The sequence below is a fragment of the Sciurus vulgaris genome, assembly GCF_902686455.1.
Source record: "Sciurus vulgaris genome assembly, chromosome: 2".
Lineage (NCBI taxonomy): Eukaryota > Metazoa > Chordata > Mammalia > Rodentia > Sciuridae > Sciurus > Sciurus vulgaris.
The window spans coordinates 82738159-82755774 of record NC_136462.1 but is presented as its reverse complement, the minus strand read 5'-3'; the positions used below and the strand labels follow the sequence as shown (position 1 = coordinate 82755774).

Sequence of the window (17616 nt, the reverse complement as noted above, 5' to 3'; positions counted from 1 at the left end):
CCCACCTTGGCGGTATCCCTGAAGGGAGCTTAGGTATTTCTTTGCTGAGCGTACACCTGTATAAACCCTGGGCCTTGTCAGAGGTCTTCCTACAGGATGTGAACTACCATTATGCTGTAGGAAGTCACCATGGAACCACAGGTTAGGACTCACTCAGACTCAGTAGCACAAAGCCATGGAGTCACAAATAGTTTCACAGTCACTCACACATGCACTCAAGAATTTAAAACATAGTTTCCCCCTTTGGGAGTCCCCTATACTATTGACCCCCTTGCCAGAGTCCCCAATACTGATGGTCCCCTTGCCAGAGTCCCCAGTACTGATGGCCACCTGCAAGGGGGCAGGTGATCAAGCTACCCTTCTGTCCTATAGACAGGCCTGACTGAGGTCTCAGATCCCGGGATTTTACCCTTATCCTAAGGATTGTGCAGGTGCTGGTCCAACTCTCCAGGGAGTCCAGGTGGTGGCTGCTGCGGTGGAGGCGCAGGTCTGCCCGGTGAAGGAGAACCTGGAACTATTGGGCAGTGCCATCTTGTTCAATTTGAGGGGCACCATGCACCCTGGTGTAAGCAGTTCACTACACCCGTGCCTCAAAATACCAGCATGGTTGTTGCTTCCTGGTCAGGGAACCCAAATGTTTCAGGAAACAGACTGGTCAAGAAGCAGCAAGCCGCACTCAGAGAGAAGTAGAACTCCATACTTGATTTTATGCTGGCAGGCCAGAGGAAAACAAATTCCAAATTCTGAGCCCTGATTCACAGTTTCTCACAACATTTATAGGTTATTTGGCATCATCTTGACCCATCCTATCTCTCTCTTTTTTTTCCCCTCTTTTAGAAAAGTTCCTGATCTCCATGACTGTGTGTGGAGTCTCTAACAGAAAACATGTTTACAGAAACAGATAAGAAGAAATGGCTCTTTTCTCCAGCATCTGTTAATGTAAACAGCGGTGTTTACATTTCAAAAGGAAGTCGTCAGACCCCTAGAGACAACTATTTATAATCCAGAAGGTAGGGACCCAAGGTTAATTAGGTTTCCTCAAGAAAATCTCTCAGAAGGGGAGGGGAACTGACCCTTTTCCCAAGCATTTGTTCTCAAGATAATGTTCGTGTAATTTCATTTTTTACTCGGTTTTAATTTTGCCATTTCAGTCCAAGAGCTCAATCCTGGGGGCATCACTATCTTCTCTGGGTGGTGAGGTGCATCTGCACCCTGCCTTTGAGGTGTACATACCTTTGCTTTGCTGTCCTTTAAGAGTCTCTGCTTTTGATTCCCCTCATACCTTCACAGTTGCATCAATTTTTGCCACATCATAGAGAAGAAGGAGGAGGCCGCCAAACTTTCTTCCAGGGGGTGGGGTGTGTGGGGAGTGAGAGAAGAATAGAGGAACTTTGGATTATGTAAAGGGAAATGAGTGTGGGGGGTATGAAAGATGGTGGAACGAGACAGACATCATTACCCTATGTACATGCATGGTTACACGAATGGTGTGAATCTACAACGTGCACAACCACAGAAGCGAAATGATGTACCCCATTTGTGTACAATGAATCAAAATGTAGTCTGTAAAAAATAAAAAATAAAAAAAAAGATGTCTATTGGTGTGCCAATTAAAGTCCTGCACGAGACCAAGGGCCACACTGTGACCTGTGAGATGAACATGGGTGAGGTATATCAAGGGAAGCTCACTGAAGGGGAGGACAATATCTGCTGCCAGTGGCTGCCAGAGGAAGAGGATGTGGAGACATCTTCCAGAAACGAAGATGATTTTCTCTGTCTATTGAACAGAACTTTGCGTTTCTTTTTTCTTTTTGACTATCTGAATTCATGGGGGTAGGTGCCTGTATGTATGTCCTAGGTTTCGGTTTTTTTTTTTTTTTTTTTTTTTTTTTTATTGACATCTTTCTCTTTAGATCAGAGGAAATGCCAAACTATGGGCTGGGGATATAGCTCAGTTGGTAGACTGCTTGCCTTGCAAGCCCAAAGGCCCTGGATTCAATCCACAACACACCAAAAAACAAAACAAAACAAACAAAACAAAAATATGATTTGTTTATAAGTTTGTTTTTTTTTGTTTTTTGAGAAAGAAAAAAAAAAGAATCTCTGCTAAAATTCTTTTCAGCAGCATAAGTCAAGAACCTACCTGGGGGGACTGGGGTATAGCTCAGTTGGTAGAGTGCTTGCTTAGCATGCATAAGTCCCTGGGTTCAATCCCGAGTAACACACACACACACACACACACACACACACACACACACACACACACAAAACCCAAAAAACAACAACAAAAAACCTGACTGGGTGTGTCATGGGAGAAGAAATGTCTCCAGAAGAAAAGTCCAAGAAGAGAGGGGGAGCTCTACTCAGGACCAGCAGGTTCTTGGCATAGGTGTTGGAAAAGAATTTTAGTATAAGCCAGAAAAAACATATACAGAGGTTTATTTAGGAAGGTAGATAACACATTCAAGGGAGAATGCAGACTGTCTTGAGTGAGAAGCAGTCTTGACTTCGGCTGGAAGGTCTAATATTTGTAGAAGGGCTGTATCAGGCGCTGGCCTGGAGGTGGATCCAGGGTGGAGCTGCACAATTTCATGCCAATGTTCTCTGCACTTGCCTATTTACCTCATTTTATAAGGGCATGTATGGCTAAGGGCATGTTGCTCAAAATTTACAGCTATGCTTTCTACATCTAGATGGCTTGTGGATGTTTCCTTTAAGATTCAGTACTTCTTTCTCTTAAACCTAAATCCCTATCTCAGTTTGAGTTGAGGTTCCATTCCCACTTGTAGGGACCTCCTCAAACACCTGACCGGTGACAGGACCACAGGCAAGTGTGCCCATACCTGGTTTGAAATTTTTCTGTATTCAAAGACAGTCCCTAGTCATCCAGGAGCGCATGCCTGTCATCCCAGTGACTTGGGAGGTTGAGGCAGGAGATTGCTTGAGCCCAAGATTTTGGAACTAGCCTGCACAACATAATAAGACCCCTTCTCTTAAAATGAAAAGAAAAACTTCATACCTTTGTCTACTCAGGAATATTAACCTTTCTTATGCTATAAAATCCCTCTCAGAATAATGATTTAAAAAAATTTTTTTTAGATGTTGATAGACCTTTATTTTATTTATTTTTATGTGGTGCTGAGAATGGAACCCAGTGCCTCACATAAGCTAGGTACAACCCCAGCCCCAAGAATAATGTTTTTAATTGACTAAAAATTAAAAGAAAAAATTTTGTTTTGTTTGCAATACTGGGGATTGAACTAGGAGACAACCATTTGAGTCATACCCCGGTCCTTTCTAAAACCTTATTTTGAGACAGGGTTTTTTTAAATTGCAGAGGCTGGGCTTAAACTTTCCATCCACCTGCTCAGTTTCCCAAATTACTGGGATTACAGGTGTGTGCCATTGTGCCTGCCTAAAATAATATTTTTAATGACTTTTGTTTAAAAAAACTATCACACTGATTTTAGAAGACTAATATGATGCTTTTCAACTTATAATGGGGTTACATCACAATAAACTCATTGCAAAATACTCTAAGTGGAAAATACATTTAATACACCCCACCTGCTGAGCCTCACAGGGCAGGCAATGCACTGTGGGGTATTTTTGTGCACCTTCAATATGGATTGGCCTACCGAGAGTGTTGTTTGCTACCACTGCTCAGCATTGTGAGAAGATATCAGACCACATATTGCTAGTTTGGGGAAAGATCAAAATTTAAAAGTCAAAGCGTAGTTTCTACTGAAATGCATGTCATTTTTGCATGATCACAAAACAAAACAAAAAAAAAATCGTTTAAAATGAACCACCATAAGTCAGGGACTGTCTGTATTATAAAGAAAAGCAATTGTGTTAGTTTTCTAGGGCTACCTTAACAAAGCACCATGAATCAAGTGGGTTAAAAGAACAGAGAGGGATTATCTCACAGTTAAGTGGAAAATCAAGGTGTGGTAGGGTCACACTCTCTCAAGACTCTAGGGGAGGAGCCTACCTTGCCTACTCCTAGTTTCAGGTGTTGCCAGTTATCCTTGATGTTTCTTGATTTGCAGTTGCACTACTCAGATCTTTGGCTCCAACATTATGTAACCATCTTCACTCGTGTTTGTGTGTCTCTTCTCTATTCAAGGACACCAGTTATATTGGTTTAAGAGCCCAATCTGCTCCAGTATGACCTCATTTAAACTACATCTACAATGATCTATTTCCTAATAAGTTCACATTCTGAGATTCTGGGAAGGACATGAATTTTAGGGAGATTCTATTTGACCTATTATATCAATTATATTGATATAATTGATATAATTATCAATTTAGTGAAACCCTAAGCAACTTAGTGAGACCCTGTCTCACTAAAAAATAAAAAGGACTAGGGATGTAGCTCAGTGGTAAAAAAGGAAATGTGATTGTAGAATTATCTTTATAAACTCTGGTAGTATAATATATATCTTTTGCAATATTTTTTGTGTGTGGTACTGGGGAATGAACCCAGGGGTGCTCTACCACTGAGGCCACATCCCCAGCCCTTTTGATTTCATTTAGAGACAGAGTCTCACTAAGTTGCCCAGGATGGCTCTATAGCCATTATGATGCATTAAATAATAAAATATGGTGGTAGTTGTAAAAGCTACCATAATTTTTATTCTTCATTTTTTTGGTACTGGGGATTGAACCTGGGGGCACTTAACCAGTAAGTCACATCCCCAACCCCTTTTATGTTTTATTTTGAGACAGGATCTCACCAAGTTGCTTATAGCCTTGCTAAATTGCTGAGGTTGGCTTTGAGCTTTTGATCCTCCTTCCTCAGTCTCCTGAGCCATTGGGATTACAGGAATGGGCCACCACACCTGGCACCAAAAAGCTACAATGATTTTTACATTGATATGGTATGTTATACATAAAAGTGGAATTATAGTATATTCATACATACCATGACATAGTTTGGTTAATTTCATTCTGCTACTCTTCCCCTTTCTTTCCCTTTTCCTAACCCTCCTCTCTTCCACTCATTCCCCTTCTCCCTTCTCCCTTCTATTTTCTTGAGATCCCTGCCCCTCTTTTAAAAAAATTTCCTTATTTCTTTCTAAGGCACCATAATTTTTAAGTAGGGATGAACATGAATTGTATGTCAAGTTCTCTGCAACAACTGTATTTTAACAGAAAATGATGTATAATTCGCATTATTAACGAAGTTATAGGTAATGCTAATACTGCTATAGTTTATTGCCTGTGTTCATAACGGAAATAATAATTTTGATCAGAAGTGAATAAAAATTAAGATGAATTTTTTTTTCTTTTCCCAGTTCATGGATCCCTTGACTTCAATCCCAAACTTCTGTTGCTATAGTCTGAATGTTCAAAATTCATATGTTGAAAACTCATTCCCAATGTGAATATATATGGAGGTGAGGCCTTTGGCAGGTGATCAGGTCGCTTTTGGGATGGAATTAGCATTCTTGTAAGAGACCTGACAGAGGTCTCTAGCTCCTTCCTCCGTATGAGGACATAGAAGCAGGCACTTGCCAGGCATTGAATCTGCTAGTACTTTGATCTAAGACTTCACAGTCTTTGGAACTATGAGAAATAACTTCCCATTAAGTTACCCAATCTATGGTATTTTGTTCTAGAAGCCCTAATGGGCTAAGACACCCATGCTAGGTAAAGAACTTTTGCCCTACATAAAATAATTTTTTTCCTTTGATATTTGTATTTGTAATCTATACTCTAGATATCTGCCATCTATAGTGCCTTTTTGTTGTTTTTTTTTTTTGCAATAAGATTTTAGTTGGGTAGTGGCTGCTCATCTAATCACAGCATTTCATTCCTTTCTGTGTGCACATTGTTCTGACTCTGTAACAGTATTTGGTAGAAAGTTATTGCTAACCTGAGTGGTGTCTCTCTGAGAGTCAGCAAACGTTGCCCTGTCCCCTGGACAGGTGCAGCGCTATGATGTGAATAGCTTGGCAGCAGAGGGCAAACTGGATTTCGGCCACTGCTCACCTCTTCTGCCAATTGCTTTTGGACAACATTTGTACAACTTGTACAACCACGGGCAGCAGCCCTATCCTGCCTGGGGGCGGCGGGTGGAAGAATGTGTACCACCGCTGGACGTTGTTCTTACCACGGCGGTGTGGATCCTCTCTCTCTCCCCTCAGTTGGAAAGGTGGACGTGGTGGCAAGTCATTGCTGATGGCAGAGCATTAAGGCAGAAGAGGTCTGAGTCCCTGACAACCCTGAGTTGTCTTACTAGCCTCGGAGTACCTACCATGATTGCTACAAGGGAAAAACAAACTACTTCTTTTGTTTGAGTTCCTGTATGTTAGAGGTATTTTCTTGTTCTTTAAGAGTTTTAAATAAACTAACAATTAAACAATAAAATTTAATTTAAAAATATTATTTGAAATTCAGTAAAATGTTCCAAGTATTACTAAAAATTTCATTTGCCACAAGAATCATACCTTGCGATTCTCACATTTAAAAAAATAGGTTTTAAACAGGACAAGAACTCAAACTGGTAATAGAGTACAAAAATTTTGAATGAACCCAAGTTCTGTTCCTTTGCCTTTACTGTCAGTATCATTGTTATCATTGCTCTCATTGTTTATTTCAAATCCGCTATTTCAGTGTGGGAATATGCAGTACCACAGGAGTTGGAGATAAGAACAGAGCCCCAAGCACTCTGGAATGGTTCCAAACCTTTGCAAGCTTTTAATGAATGGGATTAGGTGTGGGTTTCCTTGCATTCTTTCAGTCATACTTCATGCAGAATACAATATTTATGTCCATTTTTTCTTGGTACTAGGCATTGAACCCAGAGGCACTTTAACACTGAGTCACATCCCCAGCCCTTTAAAATTTTTTATCTTGAGACAGCATCTCAGTAAGTTGCCAAGACGATTCTTGAATTTATGATTCTCCTGTCTCAGAATCCTGAGTCTCTAGGATCATAGGTGTGTGCCAGAGTATCTGGAAAAATGTATAAGTTTAAGGAAATATTATTCAGACTCAAAACTAACCATAGTAATTGTTTGAAACTTGGGTCAATAGGGTGAGTTTCAAAATAAGTACTTCATCACTAATATTGTTTAGAACTGCTGGTGTGTAGTGACCACAAAGTGCTGGCTGTTAGCCTATTTTATGGCTGTTTTTGAATTTTCCATGGCAGTGGTCCCTCTTCTTGCCTGCACCTGGGCCTGACCCGGCCATCAACCTGTCCTTGGTACTCTGACTGCATGGTCTCTTAGCTGTGTGTTCCACAGGTTGAGAACAATTGGGTAACATGAAAGATGAGGGAGATTTGGGTTTGACATGATTAAACATATGAAGTGGGTGGCAATGTCTCGAAGGTCTTTAAAAATGTATACCTCCATCTCAGGGATGGAGGTAAAGATTTTGGAGAAATCTATATATGTGATAGAGAATTTCAAATCAGGAGCGTGTCTCTCATATTCTTTTGGGATCAGCTGTGTTTCTGTTTATTTCAGAGGTGTCTTGTAACTGAAAGAATTCTCTTGAAAAACCATTTTATCATAGTTTAATTTAATTAAAAATATTAAGTAACCCCTGTGTACTAGATAATTTGCTAAGTTCTATAAACACATATGACATAGTCTCTGCTGTGGTTGAGGAACTTAGGTTCCATCTTCCTCATTCCATTTTCTTCTTCTTCTTTTTTTTAAGTAGTTTTTTAGTTGTCAATGGACCTTTGTTTTATTTATATGCGATGCTGAGAGTCGAACCCAGTGCCTCACACATGCTAGGTAAGTGCTCTACCCCTGAGCTACAACCCCAGCGCCCATTGTATTTTTGAATCAGGATTTGTGCTGGATCATATTTTGAAGTCTCAATAAAAAATATGCTCATTTAATAACAAGCTGGATTCTACTTTAGGACTGGACTAACAGACTGGACTTTTCCTTGGTAGGGTTAGCACATTTTTTTTTTTTTTTCTTTTTTCTTTTGGCCCTCATTCTAGGTCTTTGAGAATGTCCTTTGAAGGATTAGGGATTTGGGAAAAATCAGTTAAACTTCATTCTCAACATATTTAATGTTTAATATTTAATTTAATTGAAGATAAACTTGAAATGAGAAAACAAATTTTAGAAAAGGAGCTTACTGCATAAGACTTCATGTGACAAGGAGATATGACTTCATCTCTGTGGTCCGGAGTGTACTATAGGGCTGAGTGTGTCATCAATGTTTTCTGGAATTTAAGAGTCAAAGATTTTTTTAAAAAGCGTGAGAGTTGGCTGCGGCGGCTCATGTCTGTAATCACAGTGACTCAGGAGGATGAGACAGAAGGATTGCAAGTTCGAGGCCTGCCTTAGCAATTTATCGAGGCCTTAAACAATTTAGCAAGCAAGATCCTGTCTCATAAAAAATAAAAAAAGGGCTGAGGATGTAGCTCAGTGGTAAAGTACTTCTGGGTTAAATTCCCAGAACAAACAACAACAACAACAAAAAAGCAGTAACTGATTTAGATTCTGGGATATCCTTTGTTCTTCCAGGAGTTTCCTAAAATCAGGGGTATGGAATAATAGCTCCTTATCACTGTACCTGAGCTTTGAAATCAGCATTTGCAGTGAACTTTGTAGAATACTATGCCAGTACATAAAGCACTGTCTTTCATATTTTTGAAGGTACTTGTCCTATCTGAGACATTTTTGGTTTTAGGTTTTTACTAATCTTTCTTAGGAGTAATGGCATAAATTTGAGTTGCTAGAAGGAGATTGGAGATACAAAATAAACAGTCTTGAATTTGACACTACAGTATTTTTCATGGGGCTTTGTTCAGTGACTCCTCTGCTTGGAGTGTACACATCCACCTTTACCTGTATCCCCTATTTTAGCTCCTAACACTTCTTTGTCTTGAGCCTTTCTGTTTTCTGGTGATTACTAAAGAGTTCTTCTTTTCCTCCCACACCATTTAAATTTTGACGAGAGATCCCAGATCAAGCAATGGAGCGTGGGAGAGAAATAGATCAGGACCTGTGCATGCGAGAGTGGAGATCGGGGATGGTACTTGGTGGTAGGACACAGGAAGAGGCAAAACAGAGCATGTGTTCAGATATTACTCATATCCACAGGTCCCAGCACAGTACCTGGCATGAAGTAAGTGCTTCATAATTCTGAGTTGAATGCAAAGTCACATTTATTTTTTTTGTGTCGTACTTCACAAAAATTATTTTGTTGGCTCACAATCAGAACATATAAAATATAAGGAAAATAGAACCAGAGAAAATAAGAATAAGAATAAATAACTAAGATACCATATTCAGTAAGAGATGACTTTATTTTAAATTTCTCATCATTACTTTTTTACTCCTGGGTACCCAGGTGTGCGCTATCACTAAGCTACAACCCCAGGTTTTGCTAAGTTGCCCAGGCTGGCCTTGAACTTGCCGTCTTCCTGCCTCAGCCTCCTGAGTTTCTGAGATTATAGACATGCATCACCATGACCAGTTATGACTGCTGGGTTGTATGGTAGTTGCACGCTCACTTTTATAAGAAACTGCCCAACCATGGTCATCCTTTTACATTCCTACCAGCGATAATCCAGTTGTCCCACACCCTTGCCGACATTGGATATCGCCATCATTTTAAATTTTAGGGGTTCTTATACGTGTGTGGTTATAGCACATTGTGTTTTCTTTTTCATTTCTCTAATGGCTAGTGATGTTGAACATCTTTTCTGTCATTCATTGGTCTTTAATTTTTTTCAAAAGACTTCTTCCTGAATCATGATAACCAACGGAGACCACATGTTAGTTCTCATGCTTGGATCCTAATTAAACTCCTTCTCTGCTCTTTCCCTGTGCTCTTGCATCACCTGGAGTGAGCACTAATAAAGCTGCTTGTGACAAAGTATTTCATCAATAGAAGACCTTTGTATGGAGATACTGCCTCCAAATCACAAAAATATTACAGTTAAAGCTTTCGTTTTTGGTTGGAGTACATTATATCTAGATCTTTTGGCTCTGTGACTGGATATTATAGTTTATTTATTGAATTTTGTACTGGGAAGTGAACCCAAGGGTGCTTTCCCACTGAGCCACATCCCCAGTCCTTTTTAAAATTTTGAGACAGGGTCTCATTAAGTTTCTGAGGCTGGCCTTGAACTTGAGATCTTCCTGACTCAGCCTTCCAGTTGCTAGGATTATAGGCCTTCACCACCATACCTGGCTACAGTTTCCTGACTTTTTTTTTTTTTTTTTTCAAAAGGCAGGAATGTGATAGGGTTGGAGGTGGGGAAAGCCACTCCTACTCCCCTATATTACCTACCCATGGATGGGTATGCATTCGCTCAACACTGTGTATGTGTGTGTGTGTGTGTGTGTGTGTGTGTGTGTGTGTGTGTGTGTTGGGCGTGGAGTACCATATCTGATAGGTAAGCTTGGAAGGAGAAAGTAGGCACTTCTCTTTTTCCAGCTCTCGAGCATCATGGGCTCTTTTCTATTTCTCCAGGCACTATTTTTTTTTTTTTTTTTTTCTAATGTGGGGATTGAACCCAGGGTCTTGTGCATCAAAAGCAAACACTCTACCAACTGAACTATATCCCCAGTCCTCTCTAGTCACTAAATTTTATGGATCTTCCTCCACTTGGGGAAGTCTGTGGAGGTCCATTAGTCTAATTTGAGGTTTAGAATGGGAAGGTATTTTAGCTCTCACAGCTCTAGACAGCATGCTCTGATGCCAACTTTATTAATAGCAAAAGTGGTTTGGACTTGGGAGACCAAACCACTATTATTTATTGTTTCTATCATAATTGGTCAGAAGGAAGAAGAGAGATCTAATTTCTGGCTCATCTAAAACCCTGACATTGCTTTTGATTTTTAAAACAGTGTTCATGGAATTTTATTTCAAGTTTTTCTTAGAAACACACCTTGTTGATGAGCCATTCACAGAAGTTACACTAGGTGGCAGTCACACTCTATCCCCAACAACTCTCCAGATCTATTAAGGAACAAGTCAATTTTTGCAATGCCATTAGAAACCAGATCCATGTTCCCAAATTACGTTAATCTGGAATGAGCAGAAATATTTTTTTTCTTTTTTATAGTCCTGGGATTGAACCCAGGGCCTTATGCATGTTGGGCAAGCACTCTACCACTGAGCTACATCCTCAGCCCAACCACCCTATGACCCAGCTATCCAACTTCTTGGTATTTTCCCCAAAGTAGAGTATTCATAAAATCAGCATATTATAGTGATACAGCCACCTCAATGTTTATAGTAGCACAATTCATAATAGCTAAATGATGGAATCAACCCAGGTACCCATCAATAGATGAATGGATTAAAAAATTGTGGTGTATGTATATAGTGGAGTTCTGCTCAGCCATTAAAAAAGTGAAATTATGGCATTTGCCAGTAAATGAATGGAAATGGAGAATATAATGCTAAGTGAAATAAGCCAAACTTAGAAACTGAAAGATCAAATATTTTCTCTCATATGTGGAAGCTAGAGTAAAATAAAGGAAAGGGGGAGGGAGGGAGAGGATAACATAAAGATAAAGGGAAGGCAAGTAATGTAGAAGAAGGAGATCAAGAGGCAGAGTGGAGAGAAGGAATTCTTAAAAAATCATGTTATGTACTTATACAAATACTCCACAGGGAACTTCACCTGCATAAATAAAAATATCCAATCAACTATAAATAGACAAGTGAAAGGAAGTCCAGTAGAGGAAGGAGAATGGGAGAGGGGAGGATGGTTGGAGGGAAATGGGGGAAGGAAAAGAGGGAGGGTCATGACCTGAAATTGATTTCCATGCATGTATGAGTTTGTTGGGATGAACCCAATTACTTTGTAGAACTATAAAGCTCTAATTAAAAATAAAAAGGAAACCAGATTCACTTTGTGAAGCATCTATCTACTTTCTGTAATGTTGTGCAGAAATCATGAAATCATGTAATGTAGGTTTTTCTTTACCTGTCTCCCTTGGAGTAGGAAGAATCCCCAGCACTAAACTGTAGTATTGAGAGTAATAATGCTAATGAGAACAAGAAAATGATTAAGCACTTAATAATTATCAAGCAAGAGCTAAGTGCTTTATATGTGTTATCCAAACTAATACCCATCACAGTCCTATGATGTAGAAGTTATTATAATACTTGCTTTGTGGATGAGGCATCTGAGGCTGACAGGGTTTTGAGATGGTATTCAAATTTACCTGCTAGTAAGTAGAGGTTTCTTAAGCATGTGCTCTGAACTGCTGCAGTACATTGACTCAGTGGACTGTAACTTTGCTGAATAAAAAGACCAAAAGGTTGAAGGGTGGGCTTCATTCTCTCAAGGTTGGTGTAACTCCAGAGAGCGTACCCCCAGCTAGCCGGCAAGCAGTAGATGACACCGCATCACAGGAAGGTTTTATTTTCTTTGAAAAAAATATTTTATTAGTGCATTATAGTTATTCATAATATTGGGGTTCATTCTGACATTGTAATTTGGAAAACAATTTGCTCCATTTCAATCCCCAGTATTTCCTTCCTCCCTCTACTCCCCTTCTTCATTTTACTGGTCTTACAAGGAGGATTTTCTAACAGAGAAGCTGTGGAATATTTTTCTAACATTTAGAGCAGAAGTGGAACGGTGCAGTTGGTAAAACAGTGACCGTTGGTGCTTGGATAAAGAAGTTCTCTTTTGATTGCCATGTTAAATTCTAACAACAACAGCTAAAAAACAATCATGCTGATTGCCTGACTCAGGTTCCTTTTGGGCTCAGGTCCTGTCACTTGCCAGTCTGTGCTTGCTGCCTCACCACTAGGTGGGGCTGGTGGACAGACTTGGCGCTTGAAAGGCCCAGGTTCCCAAATCTTGGCTCTGACTGTTGCTGAACTTTGTGGCTCAGCTCATCAATCAATAGGGATCGTTATAGAATTTACCTCATGGGATTGTTGGGCAGAGTTCACAAGTTGATCTATGTAACATATAGTATGTACCAAGTAAGTGTGACCTCTAATTTCTAAATTTGTGATCGCTGCTATAGGATTTGTAAAATAAAACATGTTTCTCTACTTCCAACTCAATATGATTTTTTTTTTGTAATTTAAGAACAAATCTTGCTCATACTGCCCCAGGGTTGACAGAGTCTTTTGGATGTTCATTAGGGGTGTCAAAGGAATTGATTAATAGGAGATTTTATCTTTTTCGAAATGGTCAAATCATTTAGAAACAAGTCTTTCAAATAATTAAAGCTATTAAATTGGATTTAAAGAAATTTTTTTAGATGTAGACAGATGCAATACCTTTATTTCATTTATTTATTTTTATGTGGTGCTGAGGCAAGCACTCTACCACTGAGCCAAACCTTAGCCCCTAAATTAGGTTTTATTTTATTTTATTTTATTTTTCTAAATTGGGGTTTTGATGTGTGGCAGGACAGTTCTTTGAAGCATTGATTTTATTTTTTTGGCCTGTTTTTCTTTCTTCTTTCATTCCTTTCTTTAGGCATCGAATCCAATCTACTTTCTACTAGGGATTGAACTGTATCTCTCACCCATTTTATTTTTCATTTTGAGACAGGGTCTTGATAAGTTACATTCTGCCTCAGCCTCCTGAGTTGCTGGCATTACAGGTGTGTGCTACTGTGCCTGGCCCATGCCATTTTTTTTTTCCTGTTCTTCAAATATAAATATAGAGCCAGGCCCCTTTGATTCAGATTTTTTTTGTGGGATATAAATGGAAAGTTTGATCTCAGTAACTTCCTTCTGCTTTTTTTTTTTTTTTTTTTTTTTTTTTTTTTTGCGGTGCTGGGGATTGAACCCAGGGCCTTGTGCTTGCAAGACAAGCACTCTACCAACTGAGCTATCTCCCCAGCCCTTCCTTCTGCTTTTGAGAGACAAAATTTCCACTGAGCATAATTTATGTCCTGGGGGATAAGAATGAGAGAAGAATGGGTGAAGGGAGAGAGAAAAAGAAAAGATACTGATACTGGAAAGGGGACAAAAATCCCTGCAACCTCTGTGCTTACTAGAAACCTGGACTCCAGACACAACTCCAGTGCACCAAATGTGCTCAAAAAAGAGGTTTGGGATAATGATCTTCTTAACTTTGATGACTGATAAACTCCCTGATGCTTTGGTGCCAAAAGATACTAGAATTTTGGCGCCAAAAGATACCAGAATTTTGGCACAACCTGATAATTAGGAGCCAGACAGTGAGTGAAATGGAATTTCTCCATCTGTTTGGCAGAATGAAGTTCGAAGACAGATTTAAGATGATGATGATGATGATGATGATGATGATGATTACCAGGGATTGAACCCACCACTAAGCCACATTCCCAGCCCTTCTTTTATTTAGAGACAGGGTCTTGATAAGTTGCGTAGGGCCTCGCTAAGTTTCTGAGGCTGGTCTTGAACTTGCAATCCTCCTGCCTCAGCCTCCCAAGCCACTGGGATTACAGTTATTTGCCACCACATCTGGCCTTTATACTTTATTTTGTGAGATTCTTAGGGAAAGACTGAAATTAGACTTGAAACTCTCTGGTACTTCCATGTAATAATATTTACTTCTGCAGACAAAAATGGGATTTTGAGGTCATAGGCAATTATCTTGGTCAAGATCATCTTTTATATTTCCTCATTTTATTACTCATCAGCAGGTTCTTTGTAGAAAAATTTTGAATTTATCATGTTTACTGAACCAGCAGTGCAGTGCCAAATTTTATTCATTCTTGAACCCTTAACATTACTTTGTTCCATGAATGTTAGTCAGAAATAGAAGCTGAATAGCCCGATCTTTTCTATCACATAACAGTCTAACCTCGAAATGGTAAGGTCAAACTCTTTTTTGAGTTCAGGACTGAGATTGAAAATTTCCTGAGTCAATGTGGATTAATTAGCTCTATATAAGAGAAGAGAATGATATACTCTAACTAGATTCAAATAAATTATCTGTGAGGCTATCACAGAAGAAAAACTTGTGATTTCTATAGAAATACCATTGAAAGAAGAAAAAAAATCAAATCTGTGAGTTCAATATAAACAGTAGTAGAAGCATCTGAAACTTCAGGGACATATCACGGATAGATTACCTGAAGAAAATACACCTATGCTTCTGAAGTTTTCAGCAGTTTTGCTGATGATTTAGATATAGATGTGAAGGGTTAAAATGAGAAATGTTTGGGGGTAAATAATGAGAAAGAAGCATATTAGCTGTAAACTCATGTTAAATCAAGGATATCAATCCCTCAAAACTAGTAAAAATTCAGAATTTTCTAATAAAAACAAGGGGAAATCACAATACTGTTTTGCTATATATTGCCAGATGACCAGTACTGCTCTTGTATACCAGTCTCTATGCTCTTTGGTAATAAGTTGGTCTGTAATATTTCTTTTATTAATACAAGGTGTCCACAATTATATCCAAGAAACCTCAGTTCTCTTTACAGACCACAGCTCTCCAGGCATAAACTCTGGCAAGCCCCAGATTGTGCTATGCTATTTCAGATTTTCATGTCTCTGCATATAGTGCTTCCCCCATCCTTGCTTAAAGTTAAGCTGTCACCCAGCTGTCATTTCTTGAGTTTTGCACAGGGTGAGAGATAGGGGTTTACTTTCATTCTATTGCATATGGATTTCCAGTTTTCCCAGCACCATTTGTTGAAGAGGCTATCTTTTCTCCATTGTAAATTTTTGGCACCTTTTTCTCATATGAGAAAACTGTATTTATGTGGGTATGTCTCCATGTCTTTTATCCTGTACCATTGGTCTACCTGTCTATTTGGGTGCCAATACCATGCCATTTTTGTTACTATTGCTCTATAGTAGAGTTTAAGGTCTGGTATAGTGATACCTGCATCACTCTTCCTGCCCAGGATTGCTTTGGCTATTCTGGGTCTTTTGTTCTTCCAGATGAATTTCATGATTGCTTTCTCTATTTCTATGAGAACTGTCATTGGGATTTTAATTGGCATTGCATTAAATCTGTATAGTGTCTTTGGAAGTATGGCCATTTTGATAATATTAATTCTGTCTATCCAAGAACATGGGAGAGCTTTCTATCTTCTAAGTTCTTCTTCAAATTCTTTCTTTAATGTTCTGTCGTTTTCATTGTAGAGGTCATTCACCTCTTTGGTTAGATTGATTCCCAAGTATTTTATTTTATTTTTTTTTGAGGCTATTGTAAACGGAGTTGTTTTCCTCATTTCCCTTTCAGATGTTTCATTGCTTATGAATAAAAATGCTTTAGATTTATGCATGTTGATTTTATATCCTGCTATTTTGTTGAATTCATTTATGAGGTCTAGAAGCTTTCTGGTGGGAGTTTTTTGGATCCTCTAAATATAGAATCATGTCATCAGCAAATAGTGACCCAGCTTTAATGAAGCTTCTTTGAATTTTCCAGGTATATTATATCTTTTCTTTGGTGTGAATGAACCTTTTGATGTTGCACTTATTACTGTGTTTAAGTGTTTCTTTGCCTTTCTCCATCTACAGACTGAATTCTCTGAGGCAGAGTCCATGTCCCTTCCACTCCTCCTCCTCCTCCCATGTAGGCCTCATATACAGCAGAGCTCAGCATGCTAGAATTGAAGTGAGTATTGTAGAACCTGTTATCCTCTCGCCCTCTACTCCAACACCTTGATCAATGCTCTATAAATATTTAAATATTTAATTGCTCTATAAATATATGAATATAATAAATATATAAATATATAAATTTAAATATTTAAATGCTCTATAAATATATAAATATTTAAGAACAACATTTTGTCAAGAAAACTAACTAGACACTGAGGAGGTCACCATCGAAACATGAAATATTCCTCAATCCATAAAAATCTCCTGTTTGGCAGACTAATATTCCCTATAAATAGAGGTAAGAACATTAATGAAAATCCTTAGGTGAGTTAACAGATTTAGGGTAGAGTCAAGAACAAAAGGTGTTAAGATTTAGATAGGAGACATTCCCCCAAAACTCATGTGTGAGACAATGTGAGAATTTTTAGAGGTGAAATGATTATGGTAGGTATTATCTAATCAGTGGATTAATCCACTGATATGGATTAACTGGGTAGTTACAGTAGGCAGGTAGGAGGGTGTGCCTTTGAGGTTTATATTTATTTTTGGTGAGTGGAGCTCTATCTCTGCTTCCTAGTTGACATGTCCTTATCTGCTTTCCTCCACCACACCTGTCAGCTATGATGTTCTGCCTCACCTCTGGCCCAGAGCTATGGAGTTGGCCAACCATGGACTGAACCTCTGAAACTGTGAGCCAAAATAAACTTTTCCTCTTTTAGTTCTTCTTGTCAGATTTTTTGTTCACAGCAATGTAAAACCTGACTAAAACAAGAGGTCTTATTTTTTGGTGGCTCTTTTCCTTGAATTTTTCTTGTATATGCTGAACTCCAGAATATACCCATTCTTCTTTTCTTAACCTGCACAAATGCATGTATTTAGAAAATAAATATCCATTATATATTTTGTGTCTCTCTTGTATGTGTATATATGAGAGAAAATAAAAATTTTCATTAAAGAGTAATTAAAAGATACCTTAATGAATCATAGAACTTCACATTTGCCTTAAGCCCTGAGGTAGGAAATAATGTGATAAAACTTACTCATCCTCGGGGGATCCCTTCCCCTAGGTGACCCATTAACTGTTTTCTCCTA

General features: G+C 38.7%; 1 protein-coding gene across 1 annotated transcript in view; it reads left to right on the top strand.

Moving 5' to 3' along the window:
- LOC306655308 (uncharacterized protein) overlaps positions 1-16537 on the top strand; it is a gene marked incomplete at its 5' end in the record, with an annotated part of 62735 nt that extends 46198 nt beyond the window's left edge. Inside the window, one exon of the mRNA XM_079129686.1 lies at positions 16441-16537. Coding sequence (XP_078985812.1) covers positions 16441-16530 — 90 coding nt within the window. The 3' untranslated portion in view covers positions 16531-16537. The remainder of the gene's footprint in view (positions 1-16440) is intronic.
- Between the last annotated feature and the right edge of the window lie 1079 nt (positions 16538-17616).